Source organism: Hypanus sabinus, chromosome 2, assembly GCF_030144855.1.
Source record: "Hypanus sabinus isolate sHypSab1 chromosome 2, sHypSab1.hap1, whole genome shotgun sequence".
Lineage (NCBI taxonomy): Eukaryota > Metazoa > Chordata > Chondrichthyes > Myliobatiformes > Dasyatidae > Hypanus > Hypanus sabinus.
This window is the reverse complement of record NC_082707.1, coordinates 184,007,320-184,030,944: the sequence shown is the minus strand read 5'-3', so window position 1 is coordinate 184,030,944 and position 23,625 is coordinate 184,007,320. Positions and strand designations below refer to the sequence as shown.

The 23,625-nt window shown below is 44.2% G+C and overlaps 1 protein-coding gene across 8 annotated transcripts in view; it reads right to left on the bottom strand.

Annotated features, from left to right (window-relative positions):
* The window catches only part of rps6ka5 (ribosomal protein S6 kinase, polypeptide 5), a 330,130-nt gene that overhangs the window by 126,870 nt on the left and 179,635 nt on the right, over window positions 1-23,625 (bottom strand). For all 8 annotated transcript variants that reach the window (XR_009510328.1, XM_059961120.1, XM_059961152.1 and 5 more), the window contains one exon: window positions 14,363-14,470. Coding sequence is in view for 7 of the 8 variants with exons in the window: in XM_059961120.1 (XP_059817103.1) it covers window positions 14,363-14,470 (108 nt within the window). In the remaining variant the exon portion in view is untranslated. The remainder of the gene's footprint in view (window positions 1-14,362; window positions 14,471-23,625) is intronic.

Below are 23,625 nucleotides of genomic sequence, written 5' to 3'. Positions count from 1 at the left end.
CAACGACTCTCTCTGCTTAGGTACCTGGGGGCTCACTCTTCTGGTGTGACACCTGTTGCCAGCAGTGCTCCGCCTTGTTCATCCCCTTCGGGGATCTGCCCCACCCTCCATCAGTTACATCATATGGGGAGGGGACACACTCGTTGATAATAGCCAACATTTCTCTGATTTCAATTCTGCCACAATCTCTTCTACCGTTCCTTGGGGCAGGCTATCCTTGGTCACTTCACCATAGGGGACCACTACTGAGGACTGTACCCTGCTGACGGAGGCCTCCCACACCTCCAATGCATCCTCCTCTTCCCGTACCTCTCTGATCAGCTCAACAAAAGATGGAGGGTGGTGTGTCTTACGAGACTGTCGGAGACCCCGGGCAATCAGGTCATGGGACTGGGCGCCCCCGGCTATCTGGTCCATTCTTAACTGATCCACCTCAGCCACCTGAATGACCCCCCACGCCACAAGCAACTCAGCTGCCTCTCAAGCCGAAAAATAAAAGCAGAGAGCTTCTCCTCCTTCTCCTGATGCATGTTCTGAAACCTCACCATGGGCTCCACTGGGCTTCCTATCAGGCCAAAAGCATTGCCCAGTGTTTGCATGTAACTGACAGCTGTCGCTACGGGACACATTAACCCGACGGCTCTCACAATGTCAGCAGCCCTCCCATTCAAACTTTCAACCAATCTCTGTCACTTTGTCATCAGAGCACTGCTACTTATCTAACCACTGAGAGGTCTGCTCCACCCAAGTCTCATACTCCTCCTCTCCTCTGGGGTTGGGTGTAATTCCAGAGATTAGGCAGAGCTTGCCATAGCTGGGACTTTGAACCTGATTTTTCCATTTATTCGCCAGAGAGGTAAGGGCAGATACTAACTCAGAATTCTCACTCTCCCCTGGTAAACATGGAATAATTGGACATTCCAAATCTGATCACTCCTCAGAAACGATAAAACCCTGTCTTTGAAATCTCCGACCCCAGCTACTGCTACATCAGCTTTGGTCTGCATTAAAACGAGCGCTGCGCCAGCCATTTTATCAAACCTCCGCTCACAATCGCAACATTAACAGTACTTGACAGGCGAATTAACAATTCATCCGGTGTATGAATATCTACCCCACTCGGGAATCACATAGCATCCAATAGAATCAATCCTGAACACAGCCCCCACAATTGCAATTCTTGCTTCAGTAAGCGGCTTAATATAGGGGATGATAGGCCCCTGGCCTGGCCAAACTTAAGAAATCTCATTCAGGTGGATGCTGCGCAATGTATCCCATTACAAATCAGTACCATGAAATAACAAACAGTACACAATATGAATGATTCAGCTTCATAATTCTTAATTTGACTATACAGCTGGTAAAGGAAACGAAGAAAGAAAAAGGGCCCATTCTCATAAAACAGTCTAATGAGCAATCTTGGAGCTCACTGATAGGGCTGCTCGTCCACCATCAACCTCCTCCGATTGTTGCGGACCTTCAGACCCTCGCTCCAAGTCCACTCTATCCGAGGTCTACCAATTCTCACCATTCACGTCTTCTCTCCTCATTTCTCCCCGGCAAAAAGGCCACAAATTCCCGGCTCCCAGACACACAAGAAAAAACAATATCCCACTCATTGGCTAGCATGCCCTGTTGTCTCCAGTCATAATCCAAACATTGCTGCTACAAAGAAACCATTACCTCAGCAGTAGAACATTACAGAGAAGCCATCACATTAGCAGTGAAACCTTACAGCATGTTACATCTACAAAACTGTTTCTAAAATCTTGAGTGTTCATCAGTCCACAGTAAGAGAAATTGTCTACAGATAGAGAAAACTCAGTACGGTTGCTACTCTCCCAAGGAGTGGGTATCCTGCAAAGGTCACACCAAGAACACAACATGCCATGCTGAAGGAGGCAAAAAAGAAACCAAGGGCAACAGCAAAAAGCCTGCAGAAACTGAGAAGTTATAAAGTCTCTGTTCATGTGTTTATTAAAAGAAAGCCACTGAACAAGAATGGTGTTCCCGGAAGGGCACCAGGAAAGAGACCACTGCTGCATGTCTCAAGTTTGCACCTGGATGTTCTACAATGCTTCTGGAGCAATATTCTGTGGACAGATGAGACAAAAGATGAACTCGTTTCTGCATACCTTGACACTGTTTTATCCTCCCTTGTTCAATCCCTTCCCACCTATGTTCCTGACACTTCTCACCCTTTGAATTTTTTCAATTATTTTGAGTTCCCTGGCTCCCACCGCCTTATTGTCACCACGGACGTCCAGTCCCTATATAACCTCCATCCCCCACCAGGAAGGTCTCAAAGCTCTCCGCTTCTTTTTGAATTTCAAACCTAACCAATTCCCCTCTACCACCACTCTCCTCCGTCTAGCGGAATTAGTTCTTACTCTCAATAATTTCTCCTTTGGCTCCTCCCACTTCCTCCAAACCAAAGGTGTAGCCATGGGCACCCGCATGGGTCCCAGCTATGGCTGCCTTTTTGTTGGCTTTATGGAACAGTTCATGTTCCAAGCCTATACGGGTATCCATCCCCCTCTTTTCCTTCGCTACATCGACGACTGCACGCATGCTGAACTCGTTGACTTCATAATCTTTGCCTCCAACTTTCACCCTGCCCTCAAATTTACCAGGTCCATTTCTGACACCTCCCTCACCTTTCTTGATCTTTCTGTCTCCATCTCTGGAGACGGCTTATCTACTGATATCTACTATAAGCCCACTGACTCTCACAGCTTTCTGGACTATTCCTCTTCCCACCCTGTCTCTTGGAAAAATGCCACCCCCTTCTTGCAATTCCTCCATCTCCGCCGCATGTGCTGTCAGGATGAGGCTTTTCATTCCAGGATGAAGGAGATGTCTTCCTTTTTTTTTTAAACAAAGGGGCTTCTCTTCTTCCACCATCAACTCTGCTCTAAAAAAACATCTCTCCCATTTCCTGCAGTTCTGCCCTCACCCCAACCTCCCACCACCCCACTCGGGATAGGGTTCCCCCTTGTCCTCACCAGCCTCCGGGTCCAACGTATAATTCTCCGTAACTTCTGCCACCTCCAACTGGATTCCACTACCAAGCACATCTTACCCTCACCCCCTTCTGCTTTCCTCAGGGATCGCTCCCTACGCAACTCCCTTGTCCATTCATCCCCCCCATCCCTTCCCACCAATCTCCCTCCTGGCACTTATCCTTGTAAGCGGAACAAGTACTACACCTGCCCTTACATTTCCTCCCTCACCACCATTCAGCGCCCCAGTCAGTTCTTCCAGGTGAGACGACACTTCACCTGTGAGGCAGCTGGTGTGGTATACTGTGTCCAGTGCTCCCAGTGCGATCTTTTATATATTGGTGAGACCCGAAACAGACTGGGAGACTGTTTCGCTGAACACCTACGCTCTGTCTGCCAAAGAAAGCGGATCTCCCAGTGGCCACACATTTTAATTCCACGTCCCATTCCCATTCTGATTTGTCTATCCATGGCCTCCACTATTGCCAAGATGAAGCCACACTCAGGTTGGAGGAACAACACCTTATATACCGTCTAGGTAGCCTCCAACCTGATGACATGAACATTGATTTCTCTAACTTCTATTAATGACCCTCCACCCCTTCTTACCCATCCCTGATATATTTATTTTTCTCCCCCCTCCCCTTTTTGTTCTCTCTCTGCCTATCACTCTCCCTGTTCTCCATCTCCCTCTGGTGCTCCTCTTCCCCTTTCTTTCTCCCTAGGCCTCTCATCCCATGATCCTTTCCCTTCTCCAGCTCTGTATCCCTTTTGCCAATCACCTTTCCAGCTCTTAGCTTCACCCCACTCCCTCTGGTCCTCTCCTATCATTTCAGATTTCCCCTTCCCCCTCCTACTTTCAAATCTCTTAGTTATCAAATCTCAAATCTCTTTCTTTCAGTTAGTCCTGACAAAGGGTCTCCGCCTGAAACATCGACAGTGCTTCTTCCTATAGATGCTGCCTGGCCTGCTGTGTTCCATTAGCATTTTGTGTGTGTAAGTTGGATAAGTCGCCAGGACCGGACAAGATGTACCCCAGGCTACTGTGGGAGGTGAGGGAGGAGATTGCTAAGCCTCTGGCGATGATCTTTGCATCATCAATGGGGATGGGAGAGGCTTCGGAGGATTGGGAATATTGTTCCATTATTCAAAAAAGGGAATAGAGATACCCCAGGATATTATAGACCAGTGAGTCTTACTTCAGTGGTTGGTAAGTTGATGGAGAAGATCCAGAGAGGCAGGATTTATGAACATTTGGAGAGGCAAAATATGATTAGGAATAGTTAGCATGACTTTGTCAAAGGCAGGTTGTGCCTTACGAGCCCGAGTGAATTTTTTGAGGATGTGACTAAACACATTGATGAAGGAAGAGCAGTAGATGTAGTGTATATGGATTTCAGCAAGGCATTTGACAAGGTACCCCATGCAAGACTTATTAAGAAAGTAAGGAGGCATGGGATCCAAGGGGACGTTGCTTTGTGGATCCAGAACTGGCATGCCCACAGAAGGCAAAGAGTGGTTGTAGATGGGTCATATTCTGCATGGAGGTCAGTGACCAATGGTGTGGCTCAGGGATCTGTTCTAGGACCCCTACTCTTTGTGATTTTTATAAATGACCTGGATGAGGAAGTGGAGGGATGGGTTAGTAAATTTGCTGATGACACAAAGGTTCAGGGTGTTGTGGATAGTGTGGAGGGCTGTCAGAGATTACAGCGGGACATTGACAGGATGCAAAACTGGGCTGAGAAGTGGCAGATTGTGTTCAACCCAGATAAGTGTGAAGTGGTTTATTTTGGTGGGTCAAATATGATGGCAGAATATAATATTAATGGCAAGACCCTTAGCAGTGTGGAGGATCAGAGGGATCTTGGGATCCGAGTCCATGGGACACTGAAAGCTGCTGTGCAGGTTGACTCTGTGGTTAAGAAAGCATACGGTGCATGTTTCAAGACAGCTATTTCAAATAAAAACAATGGCGCATGTGCACCAATTTTAATCATCTGCTCATGAGTGCATGTATAAGTATATCATAACATCCCCTTTTTTATCAAAACAAGGAAAACGAACAATTGTATTAACAATTAAACTCAATTTCTCTGGAGTCTGCTTTCCAGTATATTTTCATGGAATTAGCTTTCAAAGCATTCATTAATAATGCCTTATGTCTCTTGTGCCTGTCACAAATACTCATTATTTCCCTTTGTATGAGCATATATACAAAACATAAAACATACTAAAATTCCACTTTAACTTCAAACTACAAATTACGCAACCTCAAATAGGACATGGTCCTTCTTTGAGTATAAACATAACATTAAAATGCCAAATAATGTCACGGACTTATTGTTCAATTGTTCATGCAATTATTCAATGTGAGACAGTCTTCTAGATATTGTGGCCTTTTCACTGTGTGGCCAGAATGAGTTTTTACTGTTTTGTCTGAGTCCTGTTGTTTGTTATTTGCATGTTTCAACGTTTGTGTTAGTATTTGTGGTGTATCATTAGCTGTGTCCATTTGATGCGGTAGGCACACTGTGGTCATTGATCTCGGTTGTTTGACCTGATTTTGCCTGTTCATGTGTGATTAGCTATTCAGGCGGTTCCTCAGCCATCTTTCGTAGATGTGTGCAATTATGTCGGTAGATCCCAGAAGGTGTTTGAACAACATATGAATGCTCATCAAGGCACCGACACACAATTGCTTTCTCCCAGTTCTTCTTACCTTGCACCAGGGGTTGCATGTGCACGGTATCCATTTTGTCGAGTGGGGCAGGATTGTTGGCCGATTTGTTGTAATTTTCGGCCTGCTACTGGACGCTTTGTTTCATACACTCGCGTTCAACTCTGGGTTCCAGTAAACTCGCTGTTGTAGGCACCAGCGTGCGTGTGTGGCGATTCATCAGATGCTGGGCAGGACTCATACTGAGCCCTTGCAAAGGTGTGTTGCGATGGTCTAGAATAGGGAGGTAGGGATCTGCTTGCGATTTGTTGTTCTTTGTGAGGATCTGCTTAGCTGTTTTAATTGCTGATTCAGCTTTTTCAATCACTTTGCTGTTTCGGGGACTGCTACACAAGTGCTCAAAATCCCATTCTTATGCAAGTCTGCAAAAATTCACTAACGTGTATTGTGGCCCATTATCACTAACCACTTGTGTTGGGCTACCTTATCTCACACAATGAGCCTTCAATTTGCGAATAATTGCTGCGCTGTTGTATTGCAGAGAAGATCTACCTCGAAGAAATTGCTGTAGTATTCAATGGTGAAGAGATACTCTTTTCCTTCGAATGTAAATAGGTCGGTAGCTACTTTTTCCCATGGCCGAGCAGGTACCTCATGACTCATAAGCGATTCTTTCTGCTGACTCACTTTGCATGTGCAACAAACATCACATGTAGCAATATATTGCTTGATGTTGCTGCTCATGCCTGGCCAAAAAAGACATTCACGTCTATGCCCAAGTATGACGAATGTATTTTTTCCTTCATTTGCTTTCGCTCACTTTGCAGTATGATGACACGCTCACCTTTGAAGATTAAGTAATCTTGGACTGCAAGCTCATCCCTATAGCTATAGTAAGGTCTGAGGTGCTCTGCAAGTGCTTCATCAAAGCTGTTCGCCTGACCTGGAGTACTGCTAACTGCTCATGATAGCGTATCTGCCAGGTGCATGAGCTTTCCTTGACAGCAGGTGATGTCAAAATCATAGCTCTGCAGGCGAAGAAGCATTCCCTGTAGGCGCTTTGGTGCCTTCACCAACGGCTTCTTAACTATCATTTTGAGCGGCTTGTGATCGCAGAGTACTTTTCTGAAGCGGCCAAAAGTGTATTGATGAAAACGCTCAAGTGCGAAAACGATTGCGAGCATTTCCTTTTCAATTGCTGCGTAAAGTGTTTGTGTCCGCTAGCACTCTGCTTGCATATGCGATCGGACGCCCATTCTGGAAGCGTGTTGCCCCTCGGCCTTTGTTGCTGGTGTCACATTGCATGGTTAGCTCTTCCTTAGAATTGTAGTATGTTAACACGGGTGCTTTGGATACCATCCACTTGATCTTGGAGAGAGCGTTTTGCTGCTCAGATGACCACTCCCATGCTACCTCTGGCTTTGTCAGCTGTCTTATTGGCTCAAGGGTATCCGAGAGACTTGGTAAATGCAATCAATTGCTGCACTCCCTGCACATTTGTGGGTGCTGGAATGTTGAGAACATCAGCGACCTTTTTAGGATCAGGCTGAAGTCCCTCACTTGTGATGAGATGCCCCAAAAAGGGCATCTCTGTCGCTCTGAAGACAGATTTGTTCTTGTTGAGCCTGATATGCTGTTCTGCACAATGCTGTAATAGCTGCTCAAGTTTCACATCATGATTGGCGATTGCCTTTCCCTGTGTTTCTCCTTTTCCATACACCAGAGTGTTGTCTGCAACGCAGATCACTCCCAGTAGTCCTTCCAGCGCCTGATGCAGTCTGTGCTGGAAGATCTCTGATGACACGCTGATTCCAGACGGAAGTCTGAGCCATCTATACCGCCCGAAAAGTGTGTTGAAGGTGGTGAGCATACTTGATTCACTGTCCAATTTCACTTGCCAGAATGCAGAACTCTATCACCGGAAGGGGGGTAGTGTTCTCTCTCCTCAGCGCTTTGTTCAATGGTAGAGGGTCAATGCATATACGAAGATTGCCATTCTTCTTCTCTGCGACCACTAGCCGGCTAACCCACCTTGTAGGTTCATGGACTGGAGCTATCACCTTGCAGTCTACCAATTGATCAAGCTCAGCTTTCACTTTCCGCTTCATAGTGTGAGGTAGACGTTGTGGGGGTAACACTGTGGTTGAACTCCCTCATCAATCTGCAGGTGAAATGCACCCCGAAGCTCCCCGAACGCATCATCGAACACCTCTGCATAGCGTATTTCTGGTGTGCATTGTTCTTTTTTAAGTGTAGATGCATGCACCCTGCGAAAGTTGTCATCATTGACCATAATTCAGCTTCATTTGTTGGCTGGCCCTGCTTCCCAGCAATAGTGTAAAGTCATCAGTGACCACAACAAATTCAACAGAGTACTTGTGGTTTGTCATGGGGTTTTGCAATTTCACTCTGCACATCCCTTCTGCTTCCATGGTGATCTTGTTCCATATCATCAGCTTTTCTGAACATTGTTTTAGTGTGTGATCTACTCCCTTCAAGTATTTGCGGGGTAAAATGTTAATGCTCGCCCCGCTATCGACTTGGAAGTCTATTGGCTTTCCATTGATGAGGATCTATGCAAATACGTCATCCTTTGTCTTCAAACTGTTGACCACAGTATGACATTGTCGATAAACTCAGTGCTGCTGTCACTGTCAGTTTGGTCATCGCTTTGTGCTTCCACCCCATGCACGGGCTGCCGCTTGCGTACCTTTGCAAAGTGATTTTGAATGCCACACACCTTGCACACCTGTCTGTTTGCTGGGCATTGTTGCTTGTCTCTTGCATGCTTTGCACCACAGTCCTTGCAAGGGTTCACTTTGCTTCTGTGGCTGTTCAAGGTGCCTTTTGCTCTGGATCCACCACTAGCACTAGCCTTCTGTCCAGGATGCTTTGAACCTTTCTTGTTAGTGCGAGATTTAATCCCATGAACGGTAGCGGACCTGCTATCTGCAGCTATACTGAATACTTGTAGATGTGATTCAGCTATTTCTGTGCTCTTACAGATGTCAATGCAGTTATTGAGTGTTAGCTTTCTCTCTTGTAACAGATGTTTTCTGGATCAGGAGTCATTAATGCCTTGTACAATCGTGTCTCTCAACATTCTATCTGACATACATGAGCAAAAATTACACGTCTCTGCAAGAAACGATTCAAAGGTCTCACCTTGTTCTTGTTGCTATTTGTTGAACAAGTACCGTTCATATGTCCCATTTTTCTCGCCGATAGCATATCTGTCAAATGCAGCTAAAATCTTTGTGAGGTTCTGGGTTTCAGCCTCATCTGTGAACACAAAACTGTTGCAGACCTCAAGTCCTGACGGTCCAATTGTATGCAAAAATAATGCGATCTGGTATGCTGGAACTCGGTTGTGCGGTTGTGCTATGATGCTGCAGTTAGTCCGCATCTGTCGCCATGTCTTCCATCTGTCTATCAGTCCGCGGTTGACTGCCGCTGACTGGGGGAAGACTTCTGCCCCAACCATGGTTCCTTAGCATGGGGTCGCCCACAGGTGCTCGGTGCCGCTGAGATTCTGCTGTCTCACCTCCAGACATTGCTACTGCATCCATCTCTATTTGTGGCTCGTTGCTCGTCTCCGTTGACATTTTTCTACTCTTACACTCACCTGCCAATGTTTCAGAGTTGCACTATTTATTATGCTGCCAACTACAAGTAGAAAAAAAAATCGGGCACTGCAGTTGAAAAAAGCAATTTTCTGAGCACCACTGCTGCCACCATGTTTTGAGACAGATATTTCAGATAAAAACAATGACTTATGCGCACCAACTTTAATCATCTGCTCACAAGTACATGTACAAGTATATCATAACAGTGTATTAGCCGTCATCAATCATGGGATTGAGTTTAGGAGCCGAGAGGTAATGTTGCAGCTATATAGGACCCTGGTCAGACCCCACTTGGAGTACTGTGCTCAGTTCCAGTCACCTAACTACAGGAAGGATGTGGATGACATAGAACGGGTGCAGAGAAGATTTACAAGGATTTTGCCTGGATTGGGGAGCATGCCTTAGTGTTACCAAAAATAGATTTAAGGTGAATTGTATATTTAGAGAGTTAATCACAATGCAAGGTTATTTTTCACTGCTCATTGTTAATTTAATTTATCCTTTGGGGATATTAAGCCCAAAGAATAGAAACGTATTAATAACCTGGAAGCCAAAAGGAACTCTACAGGTCTCTGTTATGATTTCTTCCTGAAGTACTCACATTTGCTGCATTTAGCATACATTCTTCTAAATCCTTCCTTTCCATGAAAGTGCCCAAATGAGTTTTAAAGTTGTACACTTACATATGACAATAACCTCAACTCTAATTGGCATCAGTAATTTACCAAAAATTACAGCACATATAGCGTATGAATTCCACTTCACGTCTCGTGGCACATCGGAGGTATGGGCAACCTTGTCATTTCTCAAGCATTTTGTCTGTTTTTTCCTATGAGGCAAATTTACTAGCTTGACACTCAATCCAGCATGGATGGAATGGCAAGTGTGCAAGGAATTGGCCAGATTCAAACCCAGGACCTCTCGCCTCAACATCCAGTGCTAATGCCACTGCACCACCGGTTAGCTACAGCATATAAAGTTAAACAAAAATGCATAAAAAGATAAATTAGAATACAAGATGTACTCGTGTCAGACTATAAGAGTAGGAATTTAGTGAAATGGGCCCTCAACAATGCTCTGATCATCTCCTCAGCTCCACCTAGTCCCCTATTCCCCAAAATTTTTGATTCCCATTTAAACTTAAAGACTAGCTACCTAAAGGCAAAAGGCAAGGCACTGCAGGTGCCAGAAACTGAAATAGCTTTAGTTCATGGCATCAACAACTTCCTGCTTGTAGTACTGCTTGAGTTGCAATTTTATCATCTCATATGGTTTCTCCAGTTTTCTCTTCAGAAAAAAACTCCCTCTAATCTACAAGATTTACAGTAATCCTAAACTCAAAAATGCCCGATTCTATTTTGCTTCCTCTAAAATTAACATTAGTGCTGCAGTGCTAATAGTTAACTATGTGATTGCTACGTAAAGGCAATTCTGGTTAGCTAGCAAAGATAATACACTGTTGCCCAGATATTTACCTCTGCTTGTGATGCTTAACCTGTGTAAAGGGTCACATATCATGATGTTGCCACTTTCAGCAGGGCAGATACTAAAAGGTCCCAATTTTTTGCTTATACAAAATATCAACAAACTGTTTCTCTCCACAAAGAAGGCGGAATGGTCCTGTAGCATTTAGCGCATCCCCTTACAGCACCAGTGATCATCAAATTAGAGTTCAACTCACACCGCTGTAGATTTGTACATTTTCCCTGTGACCATGTAGTTTCCTCTAGGTGCTCTGTGTTCTCCTACATTCTAAAAATGTATGGATTAGGGTTAAGACGTCGTGGGCACGCTATGCTAGTGCAGGAAGCATGGTGACACTTGCAGGCTGCCCCCAGCACATTTTCAAACTGTGTTGGTTGTTGATGCAAAACAACATACTTCACTGTATGTTTCAATATACCTGTACATGTGACAAATAAAAATAAGAAATGCTGCTCGACCCACTGAGAACCCAGAGCAGATTGTTTATTGCTCAATGCTAGCATTTTCAATCTCTTACGGCTCAATATTTAACAGTACTTTTGCAACAAGTCTTTACATTAAGTGTCCACATTGAAATTTACTGGTGCTCCAAATTTTCTGGAGATAAAGAAACTAGCAGAGAGTCAGAATACTGACAATAATGACTAATTTACCACTATCTCAGGAAAAGAAGATAAAGGGCTTCAAGCTTCTGGCTCCTACAGAAGTTCAGACTTTGCAAACTCTCAAAACTACCAATTCCCTCCACCCACAATCTTTCTAATTAAGCCTGACTGATTATGGAAGAACTACAACATTGCCCAACCCTAGCCCTCCCAACAACAATTGTTCTTTCTCTACAGCCCTCTCATGTAGGAGCTTATAGTACCCCCACTCCTCACTACATTCATCCACCTTCTTAATCAGCATCCCCACGATCCCAATCCACTCGATCATGCTAGGTCATCCATCTCACCAAGCCTAGGCAAAGCTATAACGTACAAATAAAATTCTCTCAATAGCACCAAGTGTTAAAAATCAGGAACATTTTTTTATTCCCATGAGAATTTTTCTTAAGAAACTTATCCCACATTTCAGCAGTACACTATTAATCACCTGCATTACATATATAGCTTATTACAACTTTGAATGGGAGAGCATTTGTCAATCATACAAACACATTGGATTCAACACTAGACAAATAAAAAGACTGTATGTACAAACTAATAATTTAACTATACTAATCCACAGAAAAGCACTTTTCTTTTGAAGCAGAATATAGTGATAAGTTCCAAATATTAAATTACTACATTATTGTATGCCTAATTTCGGGTAGATGGAGCTCATCAGCCTGGGGCAGTCCATCTAAGAGAGGGAAAACTGATTTCAAACCTCCGCTGCCTTGTGGCCATACCCACTCATGGGAAAGGCTTCGGGAGTAAACCCTGAGGACAAATCCGGAGATGCTGTCCCTAAGACAGTCCGACGTTGCCATCAACATTGTTCTGGCAACTCCTGTGACGTCACTGGTGCCAAGCTATATCAGCCCTTCCCTTTCCCTTGGACAACATTGGTGTCGTGGAGAGGGGAGACCTGCTGCATGGGCAACTGCCTGTCTTCCATACAACCTTGCCCAGGCCTGCACCCTACAGAGACAGACTGAAGCAAGACTTTCCAGGTGCAGATCCATGGTCTCCCAAGACTAACGGATGCCACCACCACCAATTCAATATTGTTAACTAATAGATCTTCTAATTAAAATTTAGAAGCTTACAGCTATATCTAAACTAGTAGTTCATCACTCCTTATAAAATATTAAAATACACATGTCGTCTTTGATATTTAACAGTATAGTAACCAGATGCTCTTGTATATATACATTTTACATGTGGTAACAGAATTTACATAAACATGGACTGTCACTGGAAAAATAAATCTTACATCAACAGTTAATTTTATTTATTTGTTTGTTTTAACGCACTCATGGCATGTGCACATTATGGCAGAGTCAGGATTTATTTTTCATTTCCAACTACCCTGGGAATGAGTGCCTTACTGGGCCATATCTAAAGGTCTGGAGATGCACATAGGTCAAACTAGGTAGGACGAAAACACACATGAAATGCTGCAGGTCAGGCAGTATCAATGGAGAGGAATAAGGAGGTACATTTTAGGCTCAGGCCCTTCATCAGGACTGAAAAGGAAGGGGGAAGAAGCCAAAGTAAGGAGGTGGGAGAGAGGGGAAGGAATTCAAGTTAGGTTATAAGATGGAAAATTATCATTCCAAATGACAACAAAGAACAAGATGGGTTTCTACAACAATCCAGTGTTTAAAATGTCATCTTCGGTAAATTTTTCATCTTAAAGAACCTAACTCACCACCTGATGTGACAGAATTTTAGTGTTACACCTGTAGATTATTCCAGGGTTCAGGAATGCTCATTTATAACAAAACATTACCATGTCCAACGTCATAGCCATCAAGCTCTCAGAGACTATATACAATTTTGTAGAGTTATGGAACACTGCTGCAGAAACAGGTCTTACAGACCATTTAGTACATGCTGAACTGTTATTCTGCCTAGAGACCATTGCTCCCTTTACCCCTGCTCTCCATGTACTCATCCAAACTTGTCTTAAATGTTGAGATAAACCCATATTCACTAATTCTACATCCCACACCACCCTCTGACCTTTCATCCTTAACCTCTCATCCTGCCAGACTGCATGCACCATGCAGAATCACGAGTTCATACAACTCCTACTGTTCCTGCTGTTTGGCAGATTACCATTAGTCTTGAAACAGAAGTGATTTGAAAGAAGATTGATTAAGGTCGATTTTCTCACTCTTCCACCACCTTGCCACCACATGCCCCAATGAAAAGCAGCGACTAATGCAGAATGGCTATGGTCTTGACAGGACAGCCAGTGCTTATGATCTCTTATCACTTAAGAGATCTTGCATCTGCAGCACCTCCAGCCCAACACATCCCTCATTTGCAGCACTCCCTTATTACAACTTCCAAACTCCATAACGATCTTCATGTGAACACTTCAACACAGGTGTAGCCAGAATTTGGGAATCACCTTCTGAAGGAACAACCTGGATTGGGTGACAAGTGCCAGGCCTGCAGGTAACACAGAGACTCAAGAATGATTTTAAAGTAAGCTAAAGAGATGGAAAGCCTCTTTTTTCAAGATTTGTCAATACCAATCTGTAGTCTACTGCAAATCACTCTGCATTGTCTCTCCTTCACCTTTCCTCACTAGTGTTCTATTCTCTTTGACTTCAGAAAGTTATATGGAGATTCTATATAAGCCATATTGCTGAGGAAATGGTTCACAGGTGTAACCATTATGGAGTACATAAGACATTGATCCAGTGTTTGAACTTCCAGTGAATTATATAACATCTGGCAACATACTAATCAAGCACAGGCTTAATGTTAACAAATTCATTACAGTTATTGAACACAAAGTGACACAACCAATAATTATTGCCATCCCATTCTTATACTAAACATTTAAAAAAATGTTATGACTTACATACATCATACATGTTGGTGCAAATAGTTAAAAGTAATACTTACTTCATCAATTAGAAACTCCTTACTAAGTCCAAAGTCTGTCAGAACCACATGCCCGTTACTGTCAAGAAGTATATTCTCCAATTTAATATCTCGATATATGATTCCAAGCTAAAAAGAAATTAAAGCCAAAGTTACAGGATATACAATTTTCATTTCACAATACGTGAGTATTTCATTGGTGGCTTTATATTTGGTATATCAAGGTCATGAAAGCCTAATTTTAAATGTTTGCTTTTCTTTCTATGCCTAAAATATTATTATTTATTCATGGAATCTTAGGAATTTAATGCAGAGGAAGCCCAGCTGGGTCCCTGCCAACACATTTTCACTAATAACACCAGAAACCTTGTCAGAGGGATCAACCTTGCAGCAAGAAAACATCCTTGTTTGCCTTGACAAAGGCTTCCCATACAAATTAAAACCCACAAAACAGTCCCAGCCCAGTGATCTGGCAAAAGTTTAAATTGATCCAGAAAGACCACTCAATCCATAGTCAACTGTGTGCATTATTCACAAGATATTTCTAAATGAAGTACACAGCATGAAAAAAGGCCACTTTTTATAACTGAATTTATATCTTTGTGCCACTTTCTTGCACTAATAACATCTGCCTTGTTTCCCTCACTACCTAAAATACTATTGATATCTCAACCAGTTACTTCTTTAACAATCCCTTGAGGTTGACAAGAATTATCCCAGGAATGAAAAGGTTAATATATGAGGAGTGTTTGACATCTCTGGGTTTGTAATCACTGGAGCTCAGAAGAATGAGGGGGAATCTCATTGAAACCTACCAAATATTGAAAGGTCTAGACAGAGTGGATGTGGAGAGGACCAGAGCACACAGCTTCAGAATACAAGGATGTTCCTTTAAAACAGAGATGAGGATTCACCACCCTCTAGGTAATTTCCTTACAGGGTGGTGAATCTATGAAATTGTCACAGACTGCTGTGGAAGTCCAGCCACTGGGTATATTTAAAGCAGATTTTGAAAGGTTCATGACTAGTAAGGCATCAAAGGATATGAGAAGGCAGGAAAAGGAGCTGAGGTGGATAATAATTCAGCTATAATCAGATCGTGGAGCGGACTTGATGGGCTGTATGGCCTAATTCTGATCCTATGTCCTATGGGTTGAGAATGGCATTTTTAAAATCAAGTCCAGTGAGAGCAAATGTGAACCCCTTACCAACAAAGAAAGAGGATTGATAAAGAGGAATAAGGAAACATCAGATTAATTAAACAAATACTTTGTGTCTGTTTTCACACGAGAAGGCACAAGAAACTACAGAACCAAGGGCCTAGTACAAATGAGGACCTGAAGGAAACTTATCAATACAGGATACCCCTGGGTTATGAACCCCTACATATGTTCAAGCTCCCATTATGAATTCAACATTTGTTCCTATGAGCAGCAGGACGAGTTTCATCTTTTGCTCCATCTTCCAGTGATTTCTTATCAGTCTTGTGTGCTTATGGTTCCAGAAATGAGATTTATTATGACCAACCCAAATGATATGAAAGCAACAGGCACAAAATGCTGGAGCAACTCATCAGGCCAGCCAGCATCTATGGAAAAGAATGCAATTGACTTTTCAGGCCGAGACCCTTTAGCAGGACTGGAGAATGGTGAAGGGGGGGGGGGAAAGGGTCCCATTACTGGAACTTCAAGAAATCAATGGCCACAAAAAGTGGGATCTCCCAGAGGCCACTCATTTTAATTCCACTTCCCATTCCCATTCTGACATCTCTATCCATGGCCTCCTGCACTGTCATGACGAGGCCACACTCAGGTTAGAGGAACAGCACCTTATATTCCATCTGGGTAGCCTCCAACCTGAAGGCATGAACATTGATTTCTCGAACTTCCAGTAATATAAACCACCTCCCCCCACCGCCCAACCTTCACTATTGCCCATTCCCTTTTCATTGTCACCTTACCTGCTTGCCTGCCCATTGCTACCCTCTGGTGCTCTGCCCCCCCCATTTCTTTCTTCCATGGCCTAACTGTCCTCTCCTATCAGACTCACCCTTCTCCAGCCCTGAATTACTTCCATTAATCAAACTCCCAGCTCTTTACTTCACCCCTCCCCTTAACTTTTAACTCTACCCCTCATCTTTTTTTCCTCCAATCCTGCTGAAGGGTTTCAGCTCGAAACGTTAACTATACTCATTTCCATAGATGCTGCCTGGCCTCCCAAGTTCCTCCAGCATTTTGTGTGTTACTTGGAATTCAAGCATCTGCAGATTTTCTCTTATTTGTGATCAGATGACATGAAATTTGTTTTGCAACAATGCAATGAAAAAACAAAATTACTATACACTCAGACCACAAGATATAGGAGCAGAAGTAGGCCATTTGGCCCATCAAGTCTGCTCCGCCATTCAATCATGCAGTGATCCAATTCTTCCAGTCAACTACATCACCTGCCTTTTCCCCATACACTTTGATGCCCTGGCTAATCAAGAAAACTATCTACCCCTGCCTTAAATGCACCCAATGACTTGGCCTCCACAGCTGCTCATGGCAACAAATTCCAGATTTACTACCCTCTGACTAATGTAATTTCTCCACATCTTTGTTCTAAATGGATGTCTATCAATCCTGAAATCGTGCCCTCATGTCCTGGATAATTTTACCATGTCTAATCTGTTCAGGCATTTTAACATTCGGAATGTTTCCATGAGATCCCCCCTCATTCTCCTGAACTCCAGGGAGTATAGCCCAAGAGCTGCCAGATGTTCCTCATGTTAACCCTTTCATTCCCAGAATCATTCTTGTGAATCTTCTCTGAACCCTCTCCAATGTCAGTACATCCTTTCTAAAATAAGGAACCCAAAACTACACACAATACTCTTAAGTGTGGTCTCATGAGTGCCTTATACAGCCTCAACATCACATCCCTGCTCTTATATTCTATACCTCTAGAAATGAATGCCAACACTGCATTTGCCTTCTTCACCACCAACTCAATCTGGAGGTTAACCTTTCAGGTATCCTGCACAAGGACTCCCAAATCCCTCTGAACAACATAGAACATAGAATAGTACAGCACATTACAGGCCCTTTGGCCCACAATGTTGTGCCGACCCTCAAACCCTGCCTCCTATATAACCCCCCACCTTAAATTCCTCCATATACCTGTCTAGTAATCTCTTAAACTCCACTAGTGTATCTGCATCCACCACTGACTCAGGCAGTGCATTCCACACACCAACCACTCTCCGAGTGAAAAACCTTCCCCTAATATCCCCCTTGAACTTCCCTCCCCTTACCTTAAAGCCATGTCCTCTAGTACTGAGCAGTGTGCCCTGGGAAAGAGGCGCTGGCTGTCCACTCTGTCTATTCCTCTTAATATCTTGAACAGCTCTATCATGTCTCCTCTCATCCTCCTCCTCTCCACAGAGTAAAGCCCTAGCTCCCTTAATCTCTGATCATAATCCATACTCTCTAAACCAGGCAGCATCCTGGTAAATCTCCTCTGTACCCTTTCCAATGCTTCCACATCCTTCCTATACTGAGGCGACCAGAACTGGACACAGTACTCCAAGTGTGGCCTAACTAGAGTTTTATAGATCTGCGTCATTACATCGCATCTCTTAAACTCTATCCCTTGACTTATGAAAGCTAACACCCAATAGCTTTCTTAACTACCCTATCTACCTGTGAGGCATGTACCCCCAGATCCCTCTGCTCCTCCACACTACCAAGTATCCTGCCATTTACATTGTACTCTGCCTTGGAGTTTGTCCTTCCAAAGTGTACCACCTCACACTTCTCTGGGTTGAACTCCACCTGCCACTTCTCAGCCCACTTCTGTATCCTATCAATGTCTCTCTGCAATCTTCTACAATCCTCTACACTATCTACAACACCACCCTTTGTGTCGTCTGCAAACTTGCCAACCCACCCTTCTACCCCCTCATCCAGGTCGTTAATAAAAATCACAAAAAGTACAGGTCCCAGAACAGATCCTTGTGGGACACCACTAGTCACAACCCTCCAATCTGAATGTACTCCCTCCACCACTGCCCTCTGCCTTCTGCAGGCAAGCCAATCCTGAATCCACCTGGCCAAACTTCCCTGGATCCCATGCCTTCTGACTTTCTGAATAAGCCTACTATGTGGAACCTTGTCAAATGCCTTACTAAAGTCCATGTAGTTCACATCCACTGCACTACCCTCATCTATATGCCTGATCACCTCCTCAAGGAACTCTATCAGGCTTGTTAGGCACGATCTGCCCTTCACAAAGCCATGCTGACTCTCCCTGATCAGACCATGATTCTCTAAATGCCCATAGATCCTATCTCTAAGAATCCTTTCCAACAGCTTTCCCACCACAGACGTAAGGCTCACTGGTCTATAATTACCTGGACTATCCCTACTACCTTTTTTGAACAAGGGGACAACATTCGCCTCCCTCCAATCCTCCGGTACCATTCCCATGGACAACGAGGACATAAAGATCCTAGCCAGAGGTTCAGAAATCTCGTCCCTTGCCTTGTGGAGCAGCATGGGGAATATTCAGTCAGGCCCCGGGGAATTATCTGCCCTAATGTATTTTAACAACTCCAACACCTCCTCTCCCTTAATATCATCATGCTCCAGAACATCAACCTCACTCATATTGTCCTCACCATCATCAAGTTCCCTCTCAGTGGTGAATACCAAAGAGAAGTATTCATTGAGGGCCTTGCTCACTTCCACAGGCTCCAGGCACATCTTCCCACTTTTATCTCTAATCGGTCCTATTTTCACTCCTGTCATCCTTTTGTTCTTCACATAATTGAAGAATGCCTTGGGGTTTTCCTTTACCCTACTCGCCAAGGCCTTCTCATGCTCCCTTCGTGCTCTTCTCAGCCCCTTCTTAAGCTCCTTTCTTACTACCCTATATTCCTCAATAGACCCATTTGATCCTTGCTTCCTAAACCTCATGTATGCTGCCTTCTTCCACCTGACTAGATTTTCCACTTCACTTGTCACCCATGGTTCCTTCATCCTACCATTCTTTATCTTCCTCATCGACCACATGTCCATAGTACATTTCCCTGCAAAAACATCATCCGAATTCACATCCACGTTCTAGCCTTATAGCCTCATAATTTGCCCTTCCCCAATTAAAGAATTTCCTGTCCTCTCTGATTTTATCCTTTTCCATGATCATGTTAAAGGTCAGGGAGCGGTGATAATACTAGATCTAGTATGGCATTCCCCCTAGTCGGCCTGTCAACATACTGTGACAGGAATCCATCTTGGACACACTTAATAAACTCTGCCCCATCTAAACCCTTGGAACTAATCAAGTGCCAATCAATATTAGGGAAGTTAAAGTTTGCATCACTGCATTTTGAATTCTCTCCCCATCTAAATGATAGTCTGCCCATTTATTTCTTCCACCAAAGTGCATGACCACACACTTTCCAACATTGCGTTTCATTTGCCACTTCTTTGCCCATTCCCCTAAACTATCCAAGTCTCTCTGCAGGCTCTGGTTCCTCAACACCACTCGCTCCTCCACCTATCTTTGTATCATCAGCAAATTTAGCCACAAATCCATTAATCCCTTACATCATAACAAGCAGCAGTGCCAACAAAGACTCCTGTGGAACTCCACTGGTAACTGGCAGCCAGCCTGAAGAGGATCCCTTTATTCCCACTCTGTTTTCTGCCGATCAGCCAATGCTCCACCCAGGCTAGTAACTCCTCTGTAATTCCATGGGCTCTTATCTTGCTAAGCAGCCTCATGTGTAGCACCTTGTCAAAGGCCTTCTGAAAATCCAAGTACACCACATTCACTGCATCTCCTTTGTCTACGAAGCTTGCAATTTCCTCAAAAAATTTCAGTTGATTTGTCAGGCAGGATTTTCCTTTCAGGAGACCATGCTGGCTTCGGCCTATCTTGTCATACGCCTCCAGGTACTCCACAATCTCATCCCTAACAATCGATTCCAACAACTTCCCAACCACTGTGTCAGGCTAACAGGTCTATAGTTCCCATTCTGCTGCCTCCCACCCTTCCTAAATGGCAGAGTAATATTTGCAATTTTCCAGTCATCCAGTACAATGCCAGAATCTATCAATTCTTGAAAGATCATTGTTAATATCTTCGCAATCTTTCCAGCTACTTCCTTCTGAACCCAAGGGTGCATTCTATCAGGTCCAGGAGATTTATCCACCCCAAGACCATTAAGCTTCCTGAGCACCTTCTCAGTTGTAATTTTCACTGCACAAACTTCACTTCCCTGACACTCTTGAATGTTCGGTATACTGCAGATGTCTTCCATTGTGAAGACTGATGCAAAATACACATTCAGTTCCTCTGCCACCTCTGCATCTCTTGTTACAGTATCTCCAACATCATTTTCTATTGGTCCTATATCTACCCTCAACTCTCTTTTATCCTTTATATAACTTAAAAAAGTGTTAAGTATCTTCTTTGATATTAGTCAACAGCTTCATTTCATAATCGATCTTTTCCTTCCTAATGACCTTCTTGGTTTCCTTCTGCATGTTTTTAAAAGCTTCCCAATCCTCTATCTTCACACTAGCTTTGGCTTCCTTGTATGCCCTCTCTACTTCAGCTCTGGCTTTAATTATCAGCCACAATAGTGTCTCTTCCATTTGAAAATTCCTTCTTATTTGGAATGTATCTGTCTTGCACTTCCCTCTTTTTTCACCATTGTTGCTCTGCTATCCCTTCTGCTAGTGTCTCTTTCCAGTCAACCTTTGCTAGTTCCCCTCTCATGCCACTGTAATTTCCTTTATTCCATTGACACATTGGAATTTAGTTTCTCCTTCTCAAATTTCAAAGTGAACTTGATCATATTGAGATCACTGTTCCCTAAGGGTTCCTTAACCTTAAGCTCTCTTATCACCTCTGGATCATTGCACAGCACCCAATCTAACACAGCCGCTCCTCTAGTAGGCTCAACAAGCTGTTCTAAAAAGTCATCCCTTAGAAGAAGAGAAATTGCCCTTCAACTCACGAGAGAGTACAGGCCCTCAACTTTTTTTTTGCTGTTGATGTTTCTGTAGCAGACAATTTCTTTTTTACGAGGTTGAATTGCTAGCTCGACACTCAACCCAGCACAGATGGAAAGCGTGTACGAGAGCTGGTTGGATTTGAACTTGGGACCTTCCGCCCCAAAGTCCAGCAATGATGCCACTATGCCACCATCCCTTCTCTCTCGAGGTCCAGTACTGGCCTGGTTTTCCCAATCCACTTTCATGTTAAAGTCCCCAATAATTATCATGACATTGTCCTTCTGACATGTTTTTTTTATCTCCTGCTGTAATTTGTAATCCATATCCCAGCTGCTGTTTGGAGGCCTGTATACAATATTTGGTACACCTGCTTGTTAATGTAAAAATCTAATCAGTCAATCATGGCAGCAAGTCAATACATGAAAGCATGCAGGCATGGTCAAGAGGTTCAGGCCAAATATCAAAATGGGGAAGAAATGTAATCGAATTGACTGACAGTGGAATGATTGCTAGTGCCGGACAGGGTGGTTTATCTCAGAACTGTCGATTTCATGGGATTGTCATGCACAACTGTCTATCTGGAATTGACAAACAAAAAAAAGTAAAAACAGTGAGTAACAGTTCTGTGGGAAAAAAATGCCTTGTTAATAACAGACGTCAACAGAGAATGGCAGGCTGGTTCAAGCTAACAGGAAGGTGACTAACTCAAATAACCACACGTTACAACAGTGTTGTGCAGAAGAACATCACTGAATGCACACGTTGAACTTTGAAGCAGATGGGTTATAGCAGAAGACCACACCAGGTTTCTTTTTCTGTACCTAATAAATTGGCCACTAAGTATTTACTACAAGAGGGAAAAAAAATGAGGGCAAAACAATATCGTGAAATGCTTCATAATTAAGTATCTTCAAAGTATAGCCTGGGATGAAACACAAGGGCAAATACACACAGTAACCTCCCTTAAAGATCAGGCAATTTATTTCCAGTAATGAATTAAGCATCAAAAGGTAAATAGGCAAACACTGGCAAATGGAACTACCTTGGATAGACAAATTGGTCAGCATAGAGGATTTGGTTTGAAGGGTCAAACGAGTCCACAGCCTTTTCTAAGGCGGAAGAAGAAGAGCAGCCTGATGATGTAATATATGTCAGTCCTAATGACAGAGCTAGGAAAAGGGATGAAATCCTGCAGAGTGAATTTAGAGAACTAGGAAGGAAGCCAAAAAGCAGGACCTCAAGGACAGCAATCTCAGACTGGGCTGAGAGGTGGCAGATTGCTCAGTCAGTAAGGGCAAGAATAGAATAAAAAGACAGATGAATGTGAACTGATGCAGGGAGCAGGGTTCAGATTTGTAGATCATTCGGATCTCTCCTCAGGAAGGTATGTATGACTTGTACAAAAAGGACAGGTTGTAGCGGTGTGCTACACGCAGCGCTAAAATTACTACACGGAGTCGGTAACTGCAGTCGAAGGAAAAAACTTTATTCGAAAACTTCAGCCTCACTTTTAAGCCTCTGTCAACCGGCCCCCCATGGCGCAGAGGCTCCAAAGCTCTGTGCTCGCAAACCCCCGTAGGCTATCTAATTGTGAGTCGGTTCGGATACGCTAGGAAATGGGGCGCTACATAACCCCCCCCCAGAACCGGCGATACACCCCCCAATGTCCACAGTCTGGGCCAGAACCTGCTTGGGAGGTCGGCCTCTGCACCGAGGCGCCGGAAACTCGGCCGGTTGCGCCAGGTCCACATGGGCCGGCTTGAGGCGGTCCACCGTGAAAACCTCCTCCTTCCCCCCAACATCCAGCACGAACGTGGACCCGTTGTTCTGGAGCACCATAAACGGCCCCTCGTATGGCCGCTGCAGCGGTGGCTGATGCCCGCCCCTTCGTACAAACACAAACTTACAGTTCTGTAGGTCTTTGGGTACGCAGGTCGGGTGCCGCCCATGCTGTGAAGTGGGTATGGGGGCCAGGTTACCGAGCTTCTCGCGAAGTCTGCCCAGGACTGCTGCGGGTTCTTCCTCTTGCCCCCTTGGGGCTGGTAGGAACTCCCCGGGGAGGACCAGGGGCGCGCCGTATACCAACTCGGCCGACGAGGCGTGCAGGTCGTCCTTGGGCGCTGTATGGATGCCGAGTAGGACCCAGGGAAGCTCGTCCGCCCAGTTGGCTCCTCGCAGGCGGGCCATGAGGGCCGACTTCAGGTGATGGTGGAAACGCTCCACTAGCCCGTTCGACTGTGGGTGGTAGGCAGTTGTGTGGTGCAGCTGAGTCCCCAA